At 37.8% G+C, this 26,298-nt stretch overlaps 2 protein-coding genes across 2 annotated transcripts in view; both read right to left on the reverse strand.

Moving 5' to 3' along the window:
- Window positions 1-9,921, reverse strand: part of actn3b (actinin alpha 3b) — a 36,067-nt gene extending 26,146 nt beyond the window's left edge. Inside the window, exon 1 of the mRNA XM_073859757.1 lies at window positions 9,583-9,921. Within this exon, the coding sequence (XP_073715858.1) occupies window positions 9,583-9,720 (138 nt within the window). The 5' untranslated portion in view covers window positions 9,721-9,921. The remainder of the gene's footprint in view (window positions 1-9,582) is intronic.
- A 4,303-nt stretch (window positions 9,922-14,224) lies between these two features.
- rbm14b (RNA binding motif protein 14b) lies at window positions 14,225-25,592 on the reverse strand. The gene is made up of 4 exons (XM_073859760.1): window positions 25,429-25,592; window positions 23,473-23,825; window positions 21,019-22,003; window positions 14,225-20,789 (listed from the first exon to the last, which is right to left on the reverse strand). Exons 2-4 carry the CDS (start codon window positions 23,819-23,821, stop codon window positions 20,474-20,476), a joined length of 1,650 nt encoding a protein of 549 aa, XP_073715861.1. The 5' UTR covers window positions 23,822-23,825; window positions 25,429-25,592; the 3' UTR covers window positions 14,225-20,473.
- Window positions 25,593-26,298: the final 706 nt, after the last annotated feature.

Here is a 26,298-nt window from a genome sequence, read left to right on the forward strand (position 1 = left end):
TTGGAACCAAAGAGTACATATTAGCACCTCAAAGGTAAATATTTGTACCTCATAGGCAAATATTGGTACCTTGTAGGTAAATATTAGTACCTCATGGGTAAATATTAGTACCAAATAGTATTATTACCTTAAAGGTAAATATGTTTACCTCTTGGGAAATATTAGTACCTCATGGGTTAATATTAGTACCTCAAAGTTAAATATTGCTACCAATGGATGTTTACCTCAAACAGAAAAACTGTTACCATATTTAAGCAATATCGCTCGAGTAGGATGATATAGCGCTATATCACACGACTCCGAGAGCGATATTGCTTTTATACAACAGTTCGACGGCACACGTTTGAAAAACGAAAACTAGAAAACAACAACGGAGTAATTTTAAAAGCCTCTTTGTTTGAGAACTACTTCTTCCGCCACGGATTTAAGGGCGGCCAGAATGACAGGTAACACTTTCGGCTGCTTTGAATCTCATATTAACTCAATGGACGGATTCGCCATTTTTAAATATTACAATTTCTTGGTCACAAAGTGTAGTTTTAAGATTAGTTCAGTCGAGAATATATATGTATTGTATTTAAATGTACAGTCGATTAGTAAAGATAGCGCCTGTTTGAACGTTTGCTTAGTGAGATTCGGTACGTATGAGAACCAAAGCATGAGCGGACGTCAGTGTTCACTCGCCCCGCTGACAACCGCCCTCTCTGGGCTACATCTCCGACAGGGATTCCCTGGCTCTCATGTTGGCCTGATGGTCAAAAATTTGATCAAATCACCAGTATTTGGTGTCATGATGAAACTAGTACTTGTTTTCTTATTCATATTTAGTGTCTTTTGTGTTGTTATTGTTTTGGCACGAGGTAAAAGTTAATAAAACTATACTTCTATAATGTTACTATTGGTTTACCATTTCATCTTAACGTGATACGAGCACTCGGTTATTATTAGACTTCGTTCTTGTCAGTACTATATAAAACTGTTTTTTTATAAGTGTCAGAGAGATGTTTTTGCATGTTGCTTATAAATATACCAGTGGCGATATCTCATAACATGTTTTAATAGTCACGTCGCGATTAAATAAATTATCAATATCCACATTTAAAAGCTGCTGTGCTTACCTGCAGTTCCACTGTGTTTTCGCGTTCTGATAAGAGATATAGCTCCAGAAAAAAATAAGTGTTTACATTCCTCTTTCCAAGTGTTAATCGTCCACACTATGTGACAAGACATTACTCCCATTAACTTTAACGTAACATCCAAGAGCGCTGATCTTTGACGGAATAATAACTTCCGATTGAGGATTCACAGACTGATTTACGAGCTAGTGAACTAATAAGACACACGGAGAGTGATTCAAAACAGCGCGGTTGTGTGTGTCTGCAGTTTTTCCATTCAGAGATGAGAATGTTTAGAGGACCTCCATTCACTAGGTGGCGGAATGATACGAAAGGTGAAGCGGTTACTGTGCCCTTATCAGTAGATTATTGCACACCTCTTAGCCAATCAGATTCGAGAACCAGAAATAACTGTTGTATAATGATACATATCTGTATAAATGGTACAAATAAAGACCTTTTTAAAGGGTACTGCCCCAGTGACAGCTCAGGACCACTTTGTGACAGTGAACTAATTTAAATATTGTCCTACACAAAAAAAGCAATATTAACATTGAAACAAAGCTGTTCAATTAAAATGTTTGAGAGATTCAAAATTCAGCACGTTCAGAATGTCTCCACAGGGCGGAACAAAACTAAGCTCTTAAAAAATTAAAACTCCAGTAAATCTTTTCTGACAATGTATTGAATAAACGTAAATGGTGAAATGCAGTCTGGAAAATCTGAAATCATTCTAAAGGAATGACACACCAGCAACCTTTCTGTCACCCAACACACACACACTCACTCAAAGCATGCAAGGACTTGACATCTCACATTTCAACATTTATCAAACATGGCAGCCCTCATTAATGTGTTCACAGAAGGGAGACTAAAAACCTCTGAGGAAACAAGTGGACCCATCACTGCACATCTGCAAGTCAGTGTATAAGTTTATTAACGAAAGAGTCTCGCCATAAAAATAAGTTCTTTCTTCATGAATCCATCTTTCTCACATACTGTTACCATGGTAACTTCATCTATAGCATCCTCCGTTTAACAATGCAGTGAGTTAAGACGCAAATAACACAAACAAACTATTTATATCTTTTGGAAAGCTCATGTACTGAACTAAATCAATTACATCTTTTTAAACATTTTTGTGGATTCTAATGATCTCACAGGGGAAATGTAGTGCTGCTTCTGAATTACAGCTAGCTGTAAAGTACTGTATCTTAAATTGGCTTTTCAGTAATGAGTTGGCCAGATGGATGGTGTGTATTATAAGACTGGATGCCTCATATTCTCACTATATATACAGTTTTAGTTCCTCTGTAAAGCTTACCCTTCAAATATCAACTTAACATCACACACCACCATATTGATGGTATCTTATGGTACAATTATACTTTGCAGTAAAATATGTTTTTCGCAGATAGTTTAAAGAACACCATAATATCATCATATACATAAAAAACCATATACAATTTTTTTCAGAAGCAGTCTGATTTATAACTGGTATATACAATATACAAAATCATCAAAGATTTAAAAACACCTGAATATAAACACATCTATACATATTTATTAACACAAATATAAATCAATCGTGAGACCTATGTGAACTCTCTTCCCTCTTTATAGTTGCTGCCCTACATGGACACCGCTTCTGGAATAGCAACTGCCATCTGATCTGACCACACAATCTCTCTCTCTCTCTCTCTCTCTCTCTCTCTCTCTCTCTCTCTCTCTCTCTCTCTCTCTCTCTCTCTCTCTCTCTCAAATAAATACAAAGTAATTGAAATACAAAAATTATACATGCTGCTTTCATGAATAAGGTACAAAGTACAGTTCTCTTAACCTCTGAATGAATGTGCTTATTTTAAATATTTTAATATATTAAATATTTTTTTCACCTTTCTCGAGAAATAATAAAAATAAGAATATACTGCTAATAAAGTTATACATTTAGCTTATTATTCTACATTTAAGGTGACATTTTGTAGATGATAATGTTATTTCCAGCTAAATGTGACATTTGTGGCCATTAAAATGTATGTTTATTTTGATCAAAATTTTCAATCATACTGCTCTGTTGTGTCATTGTTACACTCTTAAAAATAAAAGGGCTTGAAATGTTCTTCACATCGATGATATTAAAGAAACTTAAAAATAGTAGGTTGAATTGACTTGCATAACCAAGCTGTTTTAACTTTATTTTGCATTTTTAACAGTGAGAGACTAAACAAAGAACTAAATTTCACTGTTCCTCATCAGACCACAAGCAAAAAATATTAAACATATACTCACTTTGACGTAAATTAGAAAACTGAAGGTTTTAGTAAAATACTTAAAGGAAAACACCACAGTTTTTCAATATTATACTATGTTCTTACCTCAACTTAGACAAATGAATACATACCTATCTTTTTTCAATGCGTGCACTTTTGGTCTTTGTACGGCGCTTTGTGGGTGTGTTGGCATTTGGCCTAGCCCCATTCATTCCTTAGGATCCAAACAGGGATGACTTTAGAAGCCACCAAACACTTCCATATTTTCCCTATTTAAAGACTGTTACATCATCAGTAACATCATCACCCCTGACTGCAGAAATTTGAGGGGGGGGGTTCTCAGGAGTGATGATATTACTGTGTGCCGAGGTTGAACTGCTCTTCCGCATACAAGATAGTTCTTATTTTTTTATTTTGTATGTTTTATTTTGTGCCACCATACTTACTTGTGTAACTACTCATGTAACAGTCTCCAAACAGGGAAAAGATGAAAGTGTTTGGTGGCTTCTAAATTAATCCCTGTTTGGATCCTAAGGAGTGAATGGGGCTAGGCTAAATGCTAACACATTCACGACGTGCTGTACAAAGATTAAGCGCACCCATTGAAAAAAGATAGGTATGCACCAATTCATCCAAATTGAGGCAAGGACACAGCAAAATATTGAAAAACAGTGGTGTTTTCCTTTAAAAATGAAAAGACTATGAGAATTCTAAGGCAGTGTTTCACATGTCAAAGCATATTAAACTATTAAAGTGTGGTATTTCTTGACAGAAATGCATATACTATAACTATTTTATTAGTGGTTTATAAAGAATGAGCCGATTTTATCTACATACACCACGGGTCTCCTTACATGGATGTCGCCATCATGTTATTACAGTAGACCTAAATGGACAAACCGTTATACAAAGCATGTTGTCGGTATTTGTCCTGTGGCAGCTGCCATAGCTTCTCATTGCATTTTGAAAGGAGGTTGGTTGAAATTCGCAATCTTACCGCTAGATGCTGCTAAAAACACATTACGCCTTTAACACCTTACAATTAAGACCATAAAACCGGTCATGTCATGTCGTGTCATGCTCAGCTTTACAAAAATTTTGTCATCCATCCAAGCCTGGTGGAGCCGGTGTTATTTTTAAGACATATTTCTGATACTATTTTTGTAGTATGAAATTTCAGAAACGACTGTTCCCTATGCCTCATCTCAATGTGTTAGGGTGTGTTGATAACTTTAAAGTTTTACATTTTGTCCTTAATTTGAGACACCCACAACTATTACTATAACATACAGAGGGACTGGAATCGTTTCAGAGCAATTTTTCCCAGCTTATTTTGCCAAAATCCATTTTATCCACTTTAGTTTAAAAAAATGTATACAGTGCACAACCTCTCAAGATACTGAAAACGTAAAGGATCCACAAATTTAATATGCTGTACCTTTATACACACCTGTCACCTCAATCTGAATCTGATCTGATACTCAAAGTGTGCCAGAGGATTTCGATATCGAGAATGACTGCTATGTCAGTATGACATCTTACCTCTGATGTAAAGATCAGAGCACATTCAGAGGAAATGGAAACATTGTAACTCTACTCAGCTGCAAAACCAGAAGCGACCATCACACAGCTGGCAGAAAAAGACGACTTCATACCACGGTAAACAGGCGTCAACTTAATTTGATCAGGGTTCTTGATAAGGATCTTGACCAACGCTGTGTATAAGGTTATTTATATTTTACTGTGTAAAATATGTGCGTATATCTCAGTGCCTATGTCCCTGCTCTATAGGACCCAATACCTGCAAGTATGTGTGCACCTTTATGTAATCACATACTGTATATGACCCTGCCTGTGAAAACATGTTTTTTTTACTTTTTCGACACAAAAAATATCCTACCTAAAGAACATCTATGAAAATATAACATTGATATCTTTATATTAAATAATGTGTTAAATTGTTAAATTGTTCTTTGATATTTACATAGAAGGTATGTAACTTTAATAAGTGCAAAAATGATCCAGAAACCTTATAACATGTCCATTTACAACCCTAGGATTTGACCTTTAAATGAAATGGTTTGTTTTGCCCTATTTGGAAGGGTCATGAATAATAATATTGAGCTTTGCTCTGATTGCTCTGCTCTGAGGCTCATGTCAGTAGCTCACATTAGTAAACAGACCTTATATGTTTGAGACGAAAATACAGCAAAAAATGGTTTGGAGATTATTAATGGATGTTTCTGTGTGGTACGTTTGTGGGGTTTTTTCAGTATGGACCGGCAAAACGTAACTGTAAAGTCAATAGTAGAACTTTAGCCTAAACACTAGCATATAGATTAATTAGCATGTAGCGCTAACTGTGCATTAACACCGCCACCGGCTAGAGCGTTAAAGTGGCCAGAAGTCATTTACTTTTAATGAGAGCTGGCAGTTTATAGCTTTATAGTAATGAGCTATGACCCGATTGGTTGCCGCCAAACCGCAGGGTGGAAATGTTCAGCAGCAACCATTTGGAAGGCCAAAACCCATAGAAGTCTTGCACCTGAGTGGATTCCAGAGAATGCATTCAAGCATCTGAGCATCCACTACTTTTTTTCTACAGCTTCATTGACATCGGCGCCAATGTGAACGCACAGTAATTTAGCAGTCACTGCTTTGTTTTCAGCATTTTAACAACTTTTTCATTAATTTAATGTGTAACTTAATGTTGGGGCGTACATCTCGACTGTGATGTCACAGATGGTGTTATGTTGAAATTGGCCTGTTTTCCAGCAGACTTTTGCTTGTTTAAGACTTATGATATGTCATTATTACCATTTACAGAAGTCTTATTATTCATCTATGCCTAGTTAAATACTTTTTTTATTCTATGGCACCTTTAACTGTATAAGGCTATGTCAAAAATTAAATCAATGATTTAAATAAAAAAACGTATGGATTGATGAGAAATATATTGTAAAATTTGTCAGCCTTTTAATAAAACCAAGACATATTCAGATACATATTCATTCTTTTTTTCAATTACTAGTTACACTAACTCATATTTTTATTTACACATATAATTAAAAAAGAAGAGATTTCACTTTATTTGGATTTTTTTATTATCCGAATCGGACGATATGTCTGTCTATATTTATGTCATGTAAATATGTTTAAAGTACTTTATAAAGTTTACACTTATAAATATAATGAATAACAAATGTTTATTTAGTTTCACAAATGTTATGTTTGTGTCTCTTTAGTTGGGTTATATCGGCCTCATATTGGCCAATCTGTTATAATGCTTTCTTAATATCGGCATCAGCCATTAAAAATGTTTAAAAATTGGTCGACTACTAATTATAAGCATATCAACATTACCATAACATTACAATTTATGCTTATTTTACATCAACAAAACTGTTTCAAATATATTATAAATATTTAACATACTGCCAAGCCCTAGAAATATGTCAATGCAAAACATTGGTCAATGCAAAATTGAAAGGTTGCTACAACACCATATGAACCTTCTGATTATTTACATGGTCAGTGTAAACTGAACATTGATCTTTTAAAATGTTTAAGGTTAATTTAGCAAGAAAAACAGATAAATGTATACAGATCAATTTAAAGATAAATGTTTCATTCTTTAACTTTTATATTCATTTATGTTGAGAATTTTAAATCCTCCTCCAGATGGCAGTGCTGAGACTCTTTTTCTGTTAGGAATGGTTTTCAAGGGAGGCCATTGCTGGGCATGGCAATATGAAATGTAGGCCCAGTCATATTTTGTAATATCATATTTTGAGCAGTTTAAATTTAATTTTTACATTTTCAAAGTTTACAAAGTTTTTCTTCCAATGCAATGTTTATATAAATGCTTTACAACATATTTATTTTTAAAATATATATTTTAAAATATAAAAAATGGCCAAAATATATTGGTGAAAAATATATGTTTGTAAACACATTTCAAAGTATATTTCAGCACATATATTATTTGGCCATTTTTTTGACATATGAAGTACATCAATCTCAGTTTACCTGTCAACAGCAGGGTGATGCTGAGAACCGACTTGTCTATTTTCTGCATTTGACACATATCATATAAAACAGCATGTTGACAATCACTTTATTACTGGGACTTCAGTATATGTGCGTTGGGGAGCTAAAACAGGCGCAGAACCCCCACCCCCACAACATCCATATTAGTTTCATTGCAAAATGATGCACTTTCTATATTTACGCTGTGATATCAGCTCCTTATGCTGATCTCACATGCCTAAGAATGTTTAAACACCTTCTGCAATATCCAATTGGCCTGAGACATTTAAAGACAATTTCAAGTCAAGTTAATTTCATGCTGGTGCTAAAACAAAAAAAAACTGTTTCAATATCGTAACTACACTATTCAGCTTTGTTTTTTTGGCAAAGAGGCAAAAAATAACTATTGACAAATGTAAAGCCTGTAGATTAGATCACTTTTAAGGTACGAGGTGCTGACTATGGAACACCACTGAGTGCACTTAAAAAATTTTGCACCATTAAAATAGTGACAATTGACATGGTGCTGGTTTTGCTGGCTGTTGAGTAGAGAGAGCAACTGCTCGGGCAAAAGAGGTCAGAAAAGACTGCCTTAAGAACGACAGGGATGAGGGAGGAATAAAGGAGGTGGGGCAGCAAGGTTTGCGGGTATTTTTAGGGCATGTTTATTCACAGACTGAAATGAAACCTCCTTGCACTTCTCTTGCTTTACCATCTGTTGAAGTCTTTCAACCTTGTCAGGTTTTGCCAACATCCAACAAGTTTTTGTCAGACACCTTTAAAGAAAGTGCCTGCAAACGCAATACAACAATAAAAACATTTAATAATTTTTACCAATGTGGAGTGCATCTCCATAGGTTATGAATCAGTAGTGTGCATGATTTTGGGTGTAGGTAAGGGGCTCAATACAGACTATGTGTGGCTCTGACGTGATTACACTGTTAGGAAAAATAGTCAAAATATGTACCCCAGCTGTCACTGAGTCAGTACCCTTAATTAAAGTCCTAATTTGTATAATTAGGTACAGATTTGGTACCAATATGTAGCCTATCTTTGAGATACTAATATGAACTCTTTAGGACCTAAGTTGTACTTTTTAAGGGTACTATCCCAGTGAAAGCTGGGGTACATATTTTGACTTTTTTTCTGACAACATAACATCACCATTGGTATTTTTAACCAACAGACAGGACAGATATCTTAACATTGGTGCTAATGTTTTGTGTCAAGATGCAGACCAGTATTGTTTTTTGTAAGGTATGTTTGTAAAAACTACTTAAATGTCTTTATATAACTAAGGCCGAATCCTGGTTTAATCTAAACCCTATCTGGGAAACTGTCCCATAATGTTATCAAGACTCATGTATTAATGTGTGTTTATGCATGTAAAATTAACATGCAAAGTTTCAGTGCAGTGTGAAAGGATTTCTGAATTGAGACAGACCTTAAAATGGCCAACTCCTTAATCAGTGCGCTGATAATCTTGGAGAGCTGAGACATGCCCATATAAAATAATGGAACTCCCTAAAGCATGTAACCGTGTGCTATTGATATTAAAACAACTCTGAATATCTTAATATATTGCAACTTTTTCAAATTTTCTATTTTTGTCACAACAAACGTGCCCAAACTTGACACAGAGAATTTTCGGTTTGCACATTTGTGCTTTGGGAGGACGTGCTGACGTCACTCCTAGACCACTGGCATGAGCTATACGGAGGGGCTATTAAACCTCACCTGTCGTTTCTGTCTTCCAGCTGATTCAAACTTAATGTTTATCCCTTCTCCCCCCTTCTATCTGGATGAAAGTCTATCATTTATGTTTTTAGTGGTGACAACATTTTGTCTTTTGTCATAATGTACACAATAATGTATATAATATAAAGAAAGATTTTCCAGATATATAATTTTTTGCATTTGTTTTGCTTTTTTAGTTACTTTGTAACAAAATAGTTGCTGCAGCTATTGCTTAATCATGATTTAAAAGTGTACAAAGCTCAGAATCAATTTTTGGGGTAACTATTATATATTAAATCAATTAAATACTACTGCATTATTTCTAAAATTAATGTAATGTACAATATTATAAAAAACACACAAACTCATATAAAGCAAACATATCTGACTGTAATTGTGTAGTATGTACCAGCACATTCACGTGACCCTACCTTCCTCTGCTGTTTCTCCCACGCAGGGTCCAGCAGAAGATCCCTGTCCCAGTCGTCCTCTTGAGTCATGTAGGCTTCCGTAGATGACATCATGTAGGTGTTGTTATACTGCACCTGCGTCTCAATCATAGTCGTCATCTTTAACACTTATCCCTCTAACGCTTTATATTAGAAGTTACGCGCCTTGCGCTTTGGGTCTTGAACTCAAAATCCCGTCCGTGGGTTAATGCGAGGACACCAGCTCAGTGACCAGACTCCACTTGTCCAAGGTGCCTGTGTGGAGGTGCTAGCAGAACTTCTGCTGCCCAGTGCTTCAGTCCTGGTCAAGAGTGGCACACGTGACTGCACCCTAATAAATAAGAGAACTAGCAGTGTGGGTATCGGGTTCTGCTACCTAAAAGGTGCGAGAGGCGGGCCAAACTGTGCACTGGGGCCAATATCTAGAGACTGATTTACTGAGGGGGCAGAACACGCCTTCTGGTGGCCCCTGCTCTGCTAAGAACACCTGTTGTCCTTGGCTGTAGTTTATATCTTCTTAACCAAGTAGTGGTTCTGAGGACAGTTTTAACTATGTCCACCTAACTGCTACGTGTTAAAAATAGTTTCACAAGCAGTTCCCAGGCCTGTTGTGAGTCATCTAGCCCCCCTTTTGTCTCCCCCTATATAAACACAATATATTGTTATTCACATATTAATTAAATCTGGAAGAAATAGCGCTTCTGACAAGTTTAGACTAAGATTAAGAGGTTCAGTGTAAGTAAAAAAAATCTGGATAATTTTTAACCCAGCATTAGGTCAGAAAGGGCCAAAACAGGTAATTGAGTTGAATTAACCCAGAAAATGTTTATAACCCAGCATGTGTTTAATCAGCCTGGTCTCATTGTTAATACGTAGTATTAATACGTAACTTTCAAAAAAAAAAAAAACGTTTTGTATGTTTAAATAGATGCTGAAGCGTACAATGTAGACGTATTTGCAACATTTAATCGTAGCATTATTACATTTTTACGGCTACAAAAGAAAAGGGGGGGGGGGGTCGCACACGGACGCCCAGCTCAGCGCCGCACCGTTCTAAAAAAAATCAACCACATTGTTTTTTATGAGTATACGCACACCGGCGCCGACAGGTGGCGAATGTCCGTAGGGCACAGCTTGACTCAGGAAGTTGCTCAAATCCCTGTCGCGACACTCACATAGTTTAACATTAAATAACATCATATTTGTCCCAAATCATTAACGATTAAAATTGGCTGCTAACTTATATTTTTATTTTTGATGTAGATGCTATCTGTCTTAGCTTGCTGTATTTAATGTGCTCTTCCGGTTTACGATACCTCCGAGTTGTCCTAGACGCGACGCGGTGCTGAGCTGCGTGTCCGGTGTGCGACCCCCTTAAAACATTTACAAATCTTTCATAACATAAAGATTGCTGTATAATTTCCCTTTAACCATTTTATCGATTATGTTACCACTTTTTAACCTAAGTCCTAATACCTACCCAATTCAATTTATTAAAATCATGTACTGTTAAAAATAACAGACAAGACAGATGTAATCACAATATCTTTTTGCATTTATTGCGAAATTTCAAAAGCAGTACCAAAAGTAGTAAAAAATGGTGATGTGCTGCAGCCGCTTCTGGCTTCTCTCTGTCAATGCGCACTTTTTAAATTTCGAAAGTACATCGACTGAAATACGGCAATGTACATATGAATAAAATTAACATCTTTTATGAATTTATGTTGTGGTGTAATTATTGTTGCATAGGGGAAAACACCTTTTGTGTAATGGCAAACAAATTAAATATTACAAAATGGTTAAATGATTACAGAAATGCTATTCATTTTAAGATTTCAGTCTTGTTTATTATTGTGTAATTCTATGAAAGTCATGAACATTTCATTAGGTAGTACTTTATTTTACAGTACTTACCTTGTACATACTGTAAATATGTTGTACTTACAGACAAATGTGTGGTACTTACTTTTGAATATCTACACGGTAATTAAATGGTATCTTTACTGTACTTACCAGTGGTACATTCTTGGTTATTACGTAACTTCAGAAGTACTGGGTAATACCAGATATATACTTATTATGTAGGTATACTGTAACTAACAAGAAACACTTCTATACTTACAAATGAATGTACAATATAAGTATTTAGTACTTACACTATAAGTACTTGCCATTAACCCACACTTGCATTTATGTATACTGTAACCAACGAGAAACACTTCTGTACTTATAAATTGTGTATACATGGCAAGTGTGCAGCACCCAAAGGCCAGTGCAAGTCAATGACAGGCACCAATAGTGTACATATATGATAACTAATAACAAACATTGAGTTAATGATAACAACAATGCATCTCATTTTATGGTCTAACTAGTTAATATAACTCACAGTGGTATATGTATACTATGCTATATCTTAAGTGGTAGAACCTATGTAATAACTGTGTAAAATGCAACACATTATTTTACAGTCCAGTTTCCATCCAGTTACTGTGGACGTACTAGTGAATGTACCCACTAGTTAATGCATACAATATTTAATGCTTGTGTTTAAAGGGTACAAAGATACTAACTACAAAATGGCACATCAGTATTGTTTGTTATTAGCTATCATATATGTACATTATAAGTGATTTTCATTAACTTACACTGGCCTGTAAGTACTACACACTTACCATATACATACAATTGGTGAGTACTAAATACTATCTTTTACATTCATTTGTAAGTACAATAGTGCCCCTTGCCAGTTACAGTCCACCCACACCACAATCATGTATCTGGTAAAACCCAGTACCTATCTAGAGCTACACAATAATTAACACTGGCAAGTACAGTAATGATACCATTTCACCACCATTTTATTTCTTGTGTCTTTCCTGGAAACACCCACCAAACACTCACCGTGCTGGAGGAAAATGCAAGTGAGCCCATGGACTAATTACTTTATTGAAAGCTTTTTTTGACAGAAGCTGGCAAACTGGAGTCCAATTCATAAAATTAGTTTAAATGTGTGGTTTAGTGAAACTTTGATTGATATTAAGACACTTACACATTTTAAGATTGCTGTCCTTAAGAAGCATCAGCTCTTCTGAACCATGCTCTTATAAAGATATCTGATCAAGAGATGTTGCACTCCATAAGGCTGAAAAGGGATTCAAAACCATCTAGAAATGTTTAGACCTCCATCAGTCTACACTTAGACAAATTGTCTATAAATGGAGACAGTTAAATACTGTAGCTACCCTTCCTAGAAGTGTGCACAATCAAGATGACTCCTAAGACAAAATGCAGAATACTCAATGAAGTAAAGAAGAACCCACGAGTAACAATTAAAGGCTTGAAGACATCATTGGAACGTGCACACAGCTCTGTTCCTGAGTCTACCATACGCAAGTCTTTGGACAGGCACGGTGTCTAACAGTACACCACGGAGGAAGCCGCTGCTCTCCCGAAAAACATTGCTGTGAGCCTGAAGTTTGCAAAAGAGCACCTTGGCAAACCCCAGTGCTACTGGGAAAATATTTTATGGATTGATGAAACAAAAGTTGAATTTTGGGGGGGAAATGTTATGGCACAAAATAGGCACAGCTTACCAACATCAAAACATCATCCCAACAGTGAAGTATGGTGGAGGGAACATCATGATTTGAGCTTGCTTTGCTGCCTCATGGCATGGACCACTTGCCATCAACGAGGGTAAAATGAATTAAGTAAAAAAAATCCTACAGGATAATGTCAGGGTGGCTGTCCACCAGTTGAAGCTCAGTAGAAGTTAGTTGATGCAACAGGACAATGACCTTAAGGATTGTAGTAAATCCACTACAGACTGGCTTAAGAAAAACAAAATGCGCCATTTGGAGTGGCCTAGTCAAAGCCCAGACCTTAACCTGTGGAATGACCTCAAGAGAGCGGTTCACACCAGACATCCTACAAATGTGTCTGAGTTAAAGCGATTTTGTAAAGGGGAATGAGCAAAAATTGCTTCTGAATGATGCGCAGGTCTGACTCAGAACTACTGAAAGCGCTTGCTTGAGTATTTGCTGCCAAATGAGGCTCAACAAGCTGTTAAATCCATTTTCCTCCAGCACTACGAATGTTCAACGGGGGTTCCCAAAAAAGACACAAGAAACTAGAATTATTTGTGTGTTGTCACCTTATGTACCTTGTGTTTGTCTATTGTTGTGACCTAGATGAGGATCAGATCACATTTTATGGCAAATCACAGTAGAAAACCAGTTTATTCCTAGGGGTTCACATACTTTTTTTGCCACTGTACATTTCAGTGTGTATTAAAACGTAAATGTACAACCACACTTTATGTAAAATACACAAATATTCTTATGAGATCACGTTGTTTTAATTGTAACCCAACAGGTTGGGTAAGGGTTTGTCACTTTTTGACCCATTGCTGGGTTAAAATTTACCCCATTTTTTGTGTGGTGATACATCCTGAATGCAATTTATAGGTTATTACAAAGTTTTTTCTTTATAAAATGCAAGTATTTAAAACTATAGTTCAAGAGCATCTGTTAAACAATAACTTACTTTCAATTAAAGACAGTGTTTGCAATGTTACAATATGTGTTTATTTTTAAATCAAGTAAATGAGCACAACACAGCATTTGCTGTCAGATTAGATACTAGTTTATTGAAGTAAGCATGCGGTGCCAGTGTTCATGCAGAAGCTGGTGTAAAAGAGTACACATTACCAGTTGCACGATTTTTTTTGCAATATACACACACATTAACAAAGCATGCATATATTCTTTAAAAGATGATAAAAAATATTACAACCAGCTCGTATCCTATCGCCTGCAATAGAAATAAATCCAGTTTCATACATCAGTTCCGTCTAACTTTACCCTTCAAAAGTCCACGAATTGTCCCTTCCTGTAGGGTAATGTCAAGAAAATAATCAAACTTTTAAGGTAAAGTAAAATAAAACAGGAAAGAATGAAAAGTGAAAGAAGATAAAAACAATAGAACTGATATATTACAGTTAAATTCCAGCAGTTCAATGTGTACAAAAAAGTCAGGAAAATGTTGGGGGGGAGTGGAATTATTGTATCCATGGAAATACAAAGTGTACCATCTAGAGTCAAGGAATTTTAAACTGGAAGTGCAAAGGACTTACTAAGACATTACAGTAACCAGCTCTTAAAGGGATAGTTCACCTTAACATTTACTCATCCTCATGTTGTTCCAATCCTGCATGAATTTCCCCCCTCTAATGAACACAAAAGAAGACACTCCGAGAAATGATGGCAAACACACAGCAGATAGTGACCATTGACTTCCATAGTAGGAATAAAAAATATGATGGAATTTATTGGGTACCGTCAACTGTGTGCTTACCATCATTTAACAAAATATTTTCTTCATCATTTATCACAATACTTACAAAATATTTTTTCCTACTATGGAAGTCAATGGGCACTATCTGATATATAATCTCAAAATATCTTCTTTTGTGTTCATCAGAAAAAAGAAATTCACACAGGTCCAGAACAACATGAGGATGAAATGATGACAGAATTTTCATTTTAAGGTGAACTATCCCTTTAAACTGAAAGTTTCTCATCTATTAAATCAGACATTTCTCATTACAGAAACCTGTCAACCACAAATATCTCAATGCCAGAGATCTCCGTGCCCTTGATATGGTAACTACCATAGATAGATACTATCTTCAGATTACATATATCTGGTTTTAGGTCAGGGTCTGAGGGGAGATTTATTTTTTTAATGTCTTTTTATATCCAAACGCAAGTGAAACAGACTATGTACTTGCTTTCATAGACAAGCAAGAGACAGATTAGTGTGCTACAGTATTTGTGAGGACGCTACATGTCTTTGCATATGTTGGCATTGCAGAGAGAGCGATTTCCCTTCAACATGCATACATAAACACCTTGGATGATCATGTGGCTGGTAAAAGCAAGGACAACAGCACCTTCTAGTGAGGTAAACCATACTTATCTTTCTGAGGCAACTTATTTTTTAAACTAATCGTGCTCTTATAGGTAGGAATTGATAATCTGTGCTATCTACTTTTGATAAATTTAGCCAGTTTAAATGCAAACAGAGTCTCCTTCAAAAAGGTGACAATATTTGTCTTTCACAAAAAGGTACAATGACAGTACACAGGGTCAGGCAATATTCAATAATATTTGAAATGTTGCATATTTAATTTAATTCTTAGTTTAGTTTTTAGTTTAATTCTAATTTTGGAAATTTAAGTGGCTTTTATTAATATGACTTAGAAAAAATATGACTACGGGAATCTTGAGACAAAACATTGATATACTGATATACGTCTTAAAGTAAGCGGTTTTCAGTTAAGATAGCTCACAAATGCATTTCAGTCAGGGACTAAAGCGTTTTCACACCTGTACATCGATTGCTTTGTTCCGAGGGGACTATCAGGTGTGTTAATAAACATGGTTAATAAAGCAATAAGACCCAAGTACAAAAATGCAATTGTTTATTGGTAGTTTACTGATAACAAATAATAATTCAAGCAACGAGTGAGCATAATAGTTACCAAGCAACACAACACCACACGTGTTTTGGTGTGGACCCAAGCGTATTTGCCGTGTTTACACTGCCCAAGTGTACTTTCACTGTAAGAATTTTTTAACTGAAAGACATGTCAGAATTGTTCTGAGGCCATGTTTACATTTTAAAACGCATTACTTTTGCCACATTTTTATGGCTTTCATCCAGACTTCTCCAGAGCGTTTTCAACCATCATACGTTGTTCGTAAACGCTGCAAACCCTGTTTTAGTTTGAGAACTCAGAAGTTGCGTTGCCGTGTAGACAAACGTAGACGGAGTCGAAAACGAACAGCTGCCGTTTAACGTGACTACGTGAATTTTCAAAGTGAAAGTGATTTTATTCAGTTAAATGGAAGTTTGCAACGGAGGTTTGCAAAATATTAAACATAGTGCCACCAACTATTATAAACGTTATATTAGATAATAAACTATTATAAAAGCTATATTAAATTTTAACATGGATCCTAATGGAGAATTTTTTTTTTTAAATATATTTAAGTATTGTTGAGTATTGTTGTGCTTTATTATAGGGCGTTGTAATGGATTAAAGGCCAATATGACAGGAGAAATCGAGTGGGTCAGACATCACTTAATAAGTTTTGTTTGCTTTTTTAAAACGAATTCCGTTTCATATAATTTGTTTCTTAATTTTAATCGATGCTTTGTTGATAAGTTTTGTGAATATAAATAAATAAGAACATTAAAAGGAACAAAACGCAAATGCTCTAATATAAACACCACCAAACACCACGGCTTGTAAGAAACTTTCTGTCTCAAACCCAAAACATTCCTTCAACTCTGAATAGTAATTCCAATTATACAACAGGTAATTAATGTATGTTATTCCCAACTATGTTTGGTGACAGTGCCTAAGCCTGTCAGTAAGAAGCATAAGCTTATAAAGAAAATCCATTGCTGGTTTGAAGCTCAATCACAGCAACGTATCACAGCCATTAGCACTGCCCTGAAAATATAAGGGCTGCAGACAGAGTCTTGTGAACAGAAGTCTTAAGTCTAATGACATAGAGCTTTAGGAATGTGTTCAGGCAGTGGTTAACACTGGACAAACTTAACAACTAGCATTTGGGATGCGACGAGGGCGGCGGTGAGCTAGGCGTTAACGGCGAGCAGACTGGGGAAAATAAAAAAGGCACACGGAGGGGGAGCTAGGCGAGGTCGGCGATACCGGAGCAACGCTTGAGCAAAGTCCATATATGCCAAGCCTTAAGAGCAGCTGACTGACAAGCACTCACCTTTATACACGCTTTCTTTATCAGGCAACCTTTGTTAACTTTGCGTATCCACTCAACGACATTCAGTACTCACAACAAACCCAATCATTCAGCACTTTTTTGGACTGATTACCACCCCATTGTCTTGAAGGCTAAAACAACAGAAAAAATAGAGCACCAAACACACTAACCACAGAACCAAAAAAGGTGCAACCCCGTCACCCCACAGTGGTGTTTAGAAAACCTACAAGGCTCTAGCAATGGTGATAAGAAATCATCAAATTTACAGGAGGAGTGGGGTGGTGGTGAGAAGTATTTAAGCAAATACACGATCAAGGCGCAGACGATATCAGGGTGGACGACAGTTAAAAGGGGACGAGGCACAGTGCTTTTACCTGAATAGAGCGATAGAGAGCTTCCTGTGCACTGCACGATGCTAACTTTCTCCCCCCCCAACCAGCACTGCAAATGGTGTCCACAGTTCCATAGGGACCTAGTTCAGTTGGAATAGTAACATCAGAAAGCGTTTGTTTTGGGTTTCAAACAAGAAAACAAAAAGGAAGCATGCACAGTAACTGTCACAGAAGCAGAAGCAGGAAAAAGACAAGTGGGAGAAGTCTTAAATTTACATTAGCACTCTCAGCCCCATTACTTAATATAATAGAAGTGCAAGGCGTCTCCTGACACTCACACGTAAACATGTTTTACAGCGTGCAGAATTGCTTAGATCATGAAAGCATGGGAAGAATAGTCATAGTACCACACTCCAGTTACAGAAGCAGCATGGGGGACAACGGGTGGCTAAAAGATTAAAACTGGGTTGAATATTGTGCTGCTCCCAGGTAGGGGGTTTTGGTGTGAGGCTGGGGGGTGGGTTTAGAGTGGGGTTGCCCACAGACTTACCCCATCCATAGAGACGGGGTGAGATTGGGATCAGTCTCTAGTCCTTTAGCTTCTTTTCGTGGCTCCCATTCATACGAGTCTGGTCGTTTCACAAAGGAAAAACAATTAAGAAACATCAAAAAGCAAAAATACTAAAAGCTCCAAGCAAAAGAGTTTTTCCTCAGGCGGGCGCTTTATTTGAAGGCTTGTTAAAGTCAGTAAAGATCACGAAGAGATCTTTAAGTCTTCTCTTCCGAGAACACTTGCAGCAGTTAACGGAATATAAACTACAAACATGAACGTCGATGCAAAACGCTTTCTAAGATTAACATTCACATTCGCACACTGGCATCCTCAGCACATAGGTGTGAACAGGGACGTGGTAAATGTAATACTGCTACTAAATGAGAGGCAGATGCAGAGATGGAGAGAGATGCAGTGAGGGTCATCTATGGAGTTTCAGCAGCGAAATGAGCAGGAAGACTGAAAGAAACTGATAGGATTCTCCCAATTCATTTAATCCCAAATCACAGCACCACAGAATATACAGCACTTTCCTGTAGCCTTAATCCAGTTTCACATTATAAGACTACAGTTAAAAAACAGCAAATCTTTAATACATTTCACTACTAAGGCATAAGAATCATAGGCCACTGAAAAAGCATCATTTTGGCTGTTTTAGGTTTTTTTCTAGAAAAAAGAAAGAAATTATTTTGGCTATTAACAATGCTTGCGAAAAGCCGCAAGAATGCACATTTTCGCTCTTGCGGATGTAAACAAAAACTAAAAAAAATAGTTTGATAATATATATTTTTTTCGATTGATACTTGAGTCCCTAGTTGTTGTTTATAAAAACATGATAGCATTAATAAAACACGCTTACAAATACAGATTCTACAATGCATCATGGCAGTTAAGTCGGTGAACGTAGAAACGTTCCCGTAAGACAGACAGGCCAGAGGGCCGATTTCAGCGAAAGCTGACTAGCTACACCTTCCTCTGATTGGTTCCCGTACATCACCGTGTCTAAGGAAGCAGCTACATTAACGTAGGAGGGGAGAGAAGTCACAGTGTCTTTCAGCTTTCAGGATGGGTGGACAGGGATGGAGGGAGGGGGGTTAAAGGTCAACACTAAGGTTTCCTCCAATTTGGGGTGTAAGGGATGTGTATGCATGTGCATGTGGATCGTGGTTGCTTCCCTGTGCACGTGTATACGTGTGCGTTCCTGTCGTGACAACCAACGGAAAGCATACACGCTACGCCACAGTTCCCGAGAAAAACAAGAAACACACACACAGACGTGTAAAACACTTTCCAACCCTGGTCCCACGCTTCACACACCTTTGAAGTAAACGTACATTCAACTTATTGAAATGTTTTTGAAATGTATCGAAAACTAAATGAATACGTAAACTGGTTAACTATTTCAAGCAACATTTAAAAATATCAAGTACAGTATCATTCATTGACTACAAACACTTATGAATATAAAAGTTAAAAATCGGCATGGCTAATGCCAGATCTACCCATTAAAACTAACTGGCAATTTAAGGAAAAGTTCAGCCAAATGAAACTCATTTACGCACCTTAAGTACTTTTGACCCCACATAATATTCTTTAATATGACTAAAATCTCATTTTGTGTTTCACAGAGAAATGTCTATCAATCAAGGAAAGATAATGGTGATTTAAAATTGCAAAAAGGCAGTATAAAAATACCATAAAGTTGTCCATATGACTTGTGCGCTATACTTATTTTGTGTCCATTTAGGAGTTTGCCAGTATAAATCACCATACACTTTCCTTGTTTGGGAAACAATGTTTAAGCATTCTATCAAAAATGAAAGTTAAGATCAACACGAGTATGATAACATGTTCAATATTAGCTGAACTATTCCTTTAAGGTCAGAGAGACATTTCTTTAAACAGAGCATTAATGTGTTACCTTGGTTAAGTGTGCAGGAATGATAGCATGCAGTTTCCCTTTTTCAGCCCTGACTACACTGGGTGTGTGATCAGAACCAAGGTTAGAGATTCCAGTCTATAGTTAAAACCAACATGCCCACCATCCTAAACCCATACTCACAAACACGCACACACACACACACATCATAAACATAGACTTGTGGTTTCTTTCTGACACACACACACACACACTCAGCACAAGGAAAGGAGAGGCAGAGAGGATGTGGAGCACACTATCGGAAGGGTGTTTCAGGGGTGTGTAGGGCAAGTTCGGGGCGGCGGAGAAGGGGCTCCTTGTGCGACGGCGGAATCGGCGGAGGCTCATACACGCGGGGTGTTGCCATGGCGATGGCGGCAGCGGCAGGCACGGGGGCGGCGGGCAGCACTGGCCTGAGGGAGTCGAGGGTTGCCATCTGCTGAGCGGACACACCGGGCAGGGTGGAGAGTGTGGGCATTGCTGCGAGGTGGTTGTGAGATGGATAGGCATACTGGTAATGTGGGTACTGCTGCAGCTGCTGGTACTGCTGGTAGTATTCAGCGTAATATCTGAGAGAAATGGAGGAGAGAAACACACATGCACACATTCACACAGACAAGGAAAGAGTGAAAGAAATCAAACAGACATGCATACACACCATTAAACAGGAAGAGAGAAACAAAGACACATTTGCACACAGACACACGAAAACAGATCACCCAAACAGTATATCAGTATCAAAGTGACCAATATATTGAAAATGCATGCATAATTTCACGAATGGCTAGTAAAAGTTATCTAGCTAGGGCATCTTCCTCCTGCGCGGCAGCTTCTTCGCGTCCCGAAGGCGTAGGCAACAAGGCTCTGCGTTTTGCCCTCTGGTACATAAATGGTTTCATAACAGGGTCTGGCAATAGAGGGGCTGATCTTCTTAGTGGACTCCGGTCCCTCTCTCCTGACTTCGAGCTAGCCTGCTGCTGCTGCTGCTCGGCAAGCACCTGCTGACCTTGTGCAAAGTAGTGTGCCCTTGCTGCTTCGAAGATAGCTGCTGAATCAGCTGCTCCCAGAGCTCCGTAACCTGGGCTTGCACTGTAGAGGGCTGGTGCTACCGTATAGGCTTGGTTAACAGCGGCACCTGCCGGTACCTCCATGCCTGGCGCTGCAGTTAGGAACACTGGATTACCTACTGCAGACGTGTAAAACTGCGGGCCGTACGCGGCGGCAGCAGCTGCAGCCATCTGCCCGTAGAATGTCGGGTTAACCGAGCCATATACCTGCGCGGCGGCGGCAGCAGCGCTGTTGTTGAGTGCTTGATTCGCAACTGTCCCGCCGTACAGCTGGTTGGCAACCGTTCCATACACTTGACTGGCTAGAGCTCCGTACACGGCTGGTGCCACTGCTGTCCCTCCTTCAGCCCTTGCGCCAGCGGCTGTAAGTCCAGTTAGTGCAGCGTAAGTGGGGTCAAATGTTGAGGTGTTGTATACGGAATTGTGGACACTCTGCTGAACCTGCAGCGGTAGACCGGCAGCCGCAGCGGCGGCAGCAGCTAGCACAGCTGCTTGGCTTTGATACTGCTCAAGGGTGGGCTTTCCAGCTGGGCATTCACCTGCATAGTGACCTTGTTTGCCACAGCTTACGCATGGGATCTTACCAGTGGGGGCCTGCTTACTTGGCTGAACTTTCGAGAGCTCCACAGACAGCGGTCGGCCTTTGAAAGAGGTCCCATGCAATGCCTCGATGGCCTGCAGTGCATCTTCTTTGTTCTCCATGTGTACAAAGGCATAACCTGGATAGGATGACAGGCGCGCTGTTATGCTTAGCTAGCAGAAGTAATGAGTTTATGAAGGATTCTATGTGCATCTGTTAAAGGGATAGTTCACCCCAAAATGATAATTTTATCATAAATCACTTACCCATGTGTCGTTCTAAACCACTAAGTTCTCCGATTATCTTCAAAACACATTTTTAGATATTTCTGATGAAAATCGGGAGGCTTGTGACTGCCCCATTGACCTCAGTTACTTTCAAAATTTGTTTCCAAGAAAAGAATAAAAAGCATCGCCAAAAAGGTCCATGTTCCATCATTCATTCAATAATAATATTATAAAGTGACAAGAAAAGAAAACAAACGATTTTATTAAACAATTTTTTCTCCTTGTTGGTTGTTGAAAGCACGTTCACAACTTACCTACGGCGCATGCTGCTGAAGTCACCTGCTCACATAGTTGCCAATGCTTTTCCCCCCAAAAAAATTAAAAGCGTAACGTGTTATGCAAACATTGTAAACAACACTTAAACAGCCCGTATAAATGGCAGTGTGTTTTGTGCCTGATATCAGCAGCATGCGCCATAGTCTTTTCGCGAACGCGCTCTGAAAAACCAACGGGGAGAAGAAATTGTTGAATAAAACAGGGTTCCCACACCATAGTTAACTTCAAATTCAAGGATCTTTCAAGGACTTTTCAGGTCCAATACCCCCAAATTCAAAGACTAAATGTGAGGACACATTTCAAGTAGGAGTGAGGTTATGTCATGTTACCTTTTAAGATACATTGTTACACTTCCCTTTGAGGGAACTCGTGCTGTGTCACTGCGGTGACACTTTGGGGACACCTCCAAGGGTAAATGAATCTGAATGTGTATATCAAATTCAACCAATGGTGAGGCTTAACGACAAAGACAGGGTGACGCGGGAACCAGGAAGTATATTGCTATCTGAAATATTGCCAAAGACGGCGTTACAGGGACGCAGGAAGTATGGCAAGGGAGACGCAGCGTCTCATTCCCTTCTCAGGGAACAACAGTTACATACGTAACTCGAGACCTGTATCTATGTATGTATATTTTTAAAAACTTCCCAGGGTCTTGATTTTTCCCCCAGATTCCCAAACTTTCAAGGATTTCAAGAACCCGTGGGAACCTTGAAAATTGTTTGTTTTGTTTCTTTGCGCACAAAAGTGTTCTTGTCGATTCACAATATCATTTTTTGAACGACTGATGGAACATGGACCTTTTTGCTGGTGTCTTTCATTCTTTTCTGGAAAACAGATTGTGAAAGTAATTGAAGTCAATGGGACAGTCACAAGCCTCCCGGTTAAATATCTAAAATGTGTTCTGCAGACAATTGCACTAGGTGGTTTAGGACGACACAGGGGTAAGTTTTTTATGATTAAATGATCATTTTGGGGTGAACTAACCCTTTAGGACATATCGCAGATTCTTTCATTATTTACAACTACTATTTCAATCTCTTACCTTTCACTTTATCACACTCCAGAACTTTCCCAAAGGTCTGAAACAGCTCCTGGAGGTCCTCTGTGGTGCACATACTACTTAGATTACCCACAAACACCTTTGTCGAGTGGAGCGGCCGTCCTCGAGACTCCTCGACCACAAGGTTTCGACCTTTAAACTCTCTGCCATTGAGTTCCCGGATGGCACGCTCGGCTGCACCCTCCCCTTGTAGGTGTACGAAAGCGAACTGTCTCAAGACACTGCAGCTAACCACCTGGCCATACGCTTCAAAAATGGCTGACAGTTCTTCTTGCGTGGTGTCCAGGGCCAAGTTCCCTACAAAGAGTTTAACTGTATGGCCCTTATCCATTGTGCTGGAAAAAAGGAAAACAATGTTTAATCAATGATATATAAGGAGGAAGAAGAATTTGAAAAGTGGCCAGGGCTTATTAAAACAAGAAAGAGACAAAATTTTGAGATATGAACATTAGTATCCATGACACTACCATGATACTGAATGATTATCATACTAATGTTGTAATGAGGGTGGGCATCGCCCCTTAAGGAATTAAGCATGGTTTTACTACAGTTAAAACAAAAAACATAGTTACTATAGTTAAACCATGCTTACCACAAAATAATCACGATTATTGAAGTTAAACAATGGTTTTGCCAATGGTAATCAATACGCCAAAAACATGAATAATTTTCATAAGGGTCTTACAAAATTAACCATGATTTTACTACAGTTTAAATGGTATTAGTACTAAAACCACAGTTACCACAATTTACTCAATATAGTAACCATTGTTTCCCTTTACAAAATTAACCATGGTTTTACTACAGTTAAAACCAAAAAAATCATGGTTACTGTGGTAAAACTATGGTTACCACAAAATAACCATGGTTTTGTAATCCATGATTTTTAATAATCATAGTTACACCATGGTTACTGTAGTAAAGCCATGGTTTTGCTCACAGTAATCAATACACCAAAAAACCATGGGTACACTTTTACCACAAAAAAGACATGGTTAATTTTCGTAAGGGAAACAAGTATAACACTATAGTTTAGTAAGCCAGAAAGCACAGTTACTACACTTTAACTACATGGGAAATTTCCCTCAGGTATAAAACAAAATTATTGAATGAATGTCGTTTTACCAAGACTAATATAAAAGAAAAACTCTTGAGCTGAACTAACGTTACAAGTAACACATTTGTGTTTATTTCCCAAACACCTCGAAAATAAATATAGCGAAATGAATCGCTGACGCACATTATGTATTCATATCACGACCACGCTAAAATAAACATTGTTCGATGTTGTTTATCAAGGAAAATATCGATCAAACATTCATAAAGCCACAGAAATCTGGTGACGCAGTGCACGCGCAAAGTAAACACGTTCACTTCCTCAATGTTACGGTGCAGAGAACAGACGTAAACAGATCGCATTAATCGATACATATGTTCTTCAACCCTGCCAAATCTTAAAATTCACATCTGTTTGTGTAAACGACCACTCGGGTTTATGGATATATAAAAAACGCCGACTCGCAGCGTTTGCCTCGTTGTCTGTAGTCAGCAACGTGAGTAACCCGTGTCGAGCAAATTTCACTCTAAATGTTACATTTATCACACCAGATGTTTACACAACACTCAGTCTCTGCGGCGAGTAATATCGCTTAAGCATTACAACGGTTCAAAATATTCTCACAGGTTTTCTTCCACATGCATTTTAGATTTTATTTCAAAGCTTTCCAGCAGAAATTACATTTCGTAATGATTCATTTCGTAAAGCTTTTTAGGGTGTCCCGCACCCTAATCCCTCATGCGCTTCTCTACAAATCAAATCGCAGATTCAGCTATGTCACACGTTTCAATGACAACCGTAAGTGTTTGATCATACAGAATGATTGAATGAATTCTTTTAGACATAAACATAAAGAGAGAGGGAAAAATCTACCATCTTACCTAAGCGGTGCGGGGTTTCAAAATGGTCGGTTCACTTCCGTTCTTTAGAAACGCTATCATCATTCTTCAGCCGTAAGGAATGAACGCATGCATGCTGTTGCATTTGCTTACACTCACACTGCTGCTACGCCAGGCGGTATTTTACATTTGCTATGTTAACAACAAATTTAACACGTTTAACATAACATAATTTAACTGGAAACACTTACATAAAGTACTTTGAGAGTATAAGATGACAATACCGTGCTATTTTAATGTTACCATGGCATTGATCGCACCATATACCAGGGTCCTGGTATATATCTTAGGCCAGTAATTCTCAAACTTTTTCAGCGTGCAGTCCCCCTTGTCTACGATGCATCACTTCATGGTCCCCCAAAGAAGATTTATGACATAAAACATTATTAAACTTAAATTTGACAAAACAAAACTTAAACAAAATATTAAATTATACAATGGCGTGCTGTTGGTTAGTAGTCTTATTTTATTTACACAGAAATTATGAATAAGGAATGTATTTTATAAAATGTCATAAAAATGGGGCCCCCCAGGGGACCACGGCCCCAGTTTGAGAACCACTGTCTTGGCCCCAGTTGTATGACATTTTATAAAATACATTAATTTATCATAAATTCTGTGTAATTAACCCTCAGAAAAATAAGGCTATTAACCAACAGCAATACGTTGTATAATTTAAAGTTTTAAGTTTTAGAATGTTTTATGTCATACATTTTCTTTGGGGGGCCACAAAGGGACGCACGCCGAAATAGTTTGAAAACCACTGTAGGTGACCAAAACATGGCATAGTACTTGTACTAAAAACATGGTATTACCTTAGTGCATGTGATGAAATGTTGGTGATATTATGAC

This window comes from Misgurnus anguillicaudatus, chromosome 21 (assembly GCF_027580225.2).
Source record: "Misgurnus anguillicaudatus chromosome 21, ASM2758022v2, whole genome shotgun sequence".
NCBI lineage: Eukaryota > Metazoa > Chordata > Actinopteri > Cypriniformes > Cobitidae > Misgurnus > Misgurnus anguillicaudatus.

Bases quoted from the DNA above. Each gene is read 5' to 3' on its own strand.
- rbm14b (XM_073859760.1), bottom strand. From the start codon at position 23,821: ATGGATAAGGGCCATACAGTTAAACTCTTTGTAGGGAACTTGGCCCTG. The intron at 22,004-23,472 runs GTAAGAGATTGA...CATCCTATCCAG, and splicing joins GGAGTGTGATAAAGTGAAAG to GTTATGCCTTTGTACACATG. The intron at 20,790-21,018 runs TAGATAACTTTT...CTCCATTTCTCT, and splicing joins CAGGAGGAAGATGCCCTAGC to CAGATATTACGCTGAATACT.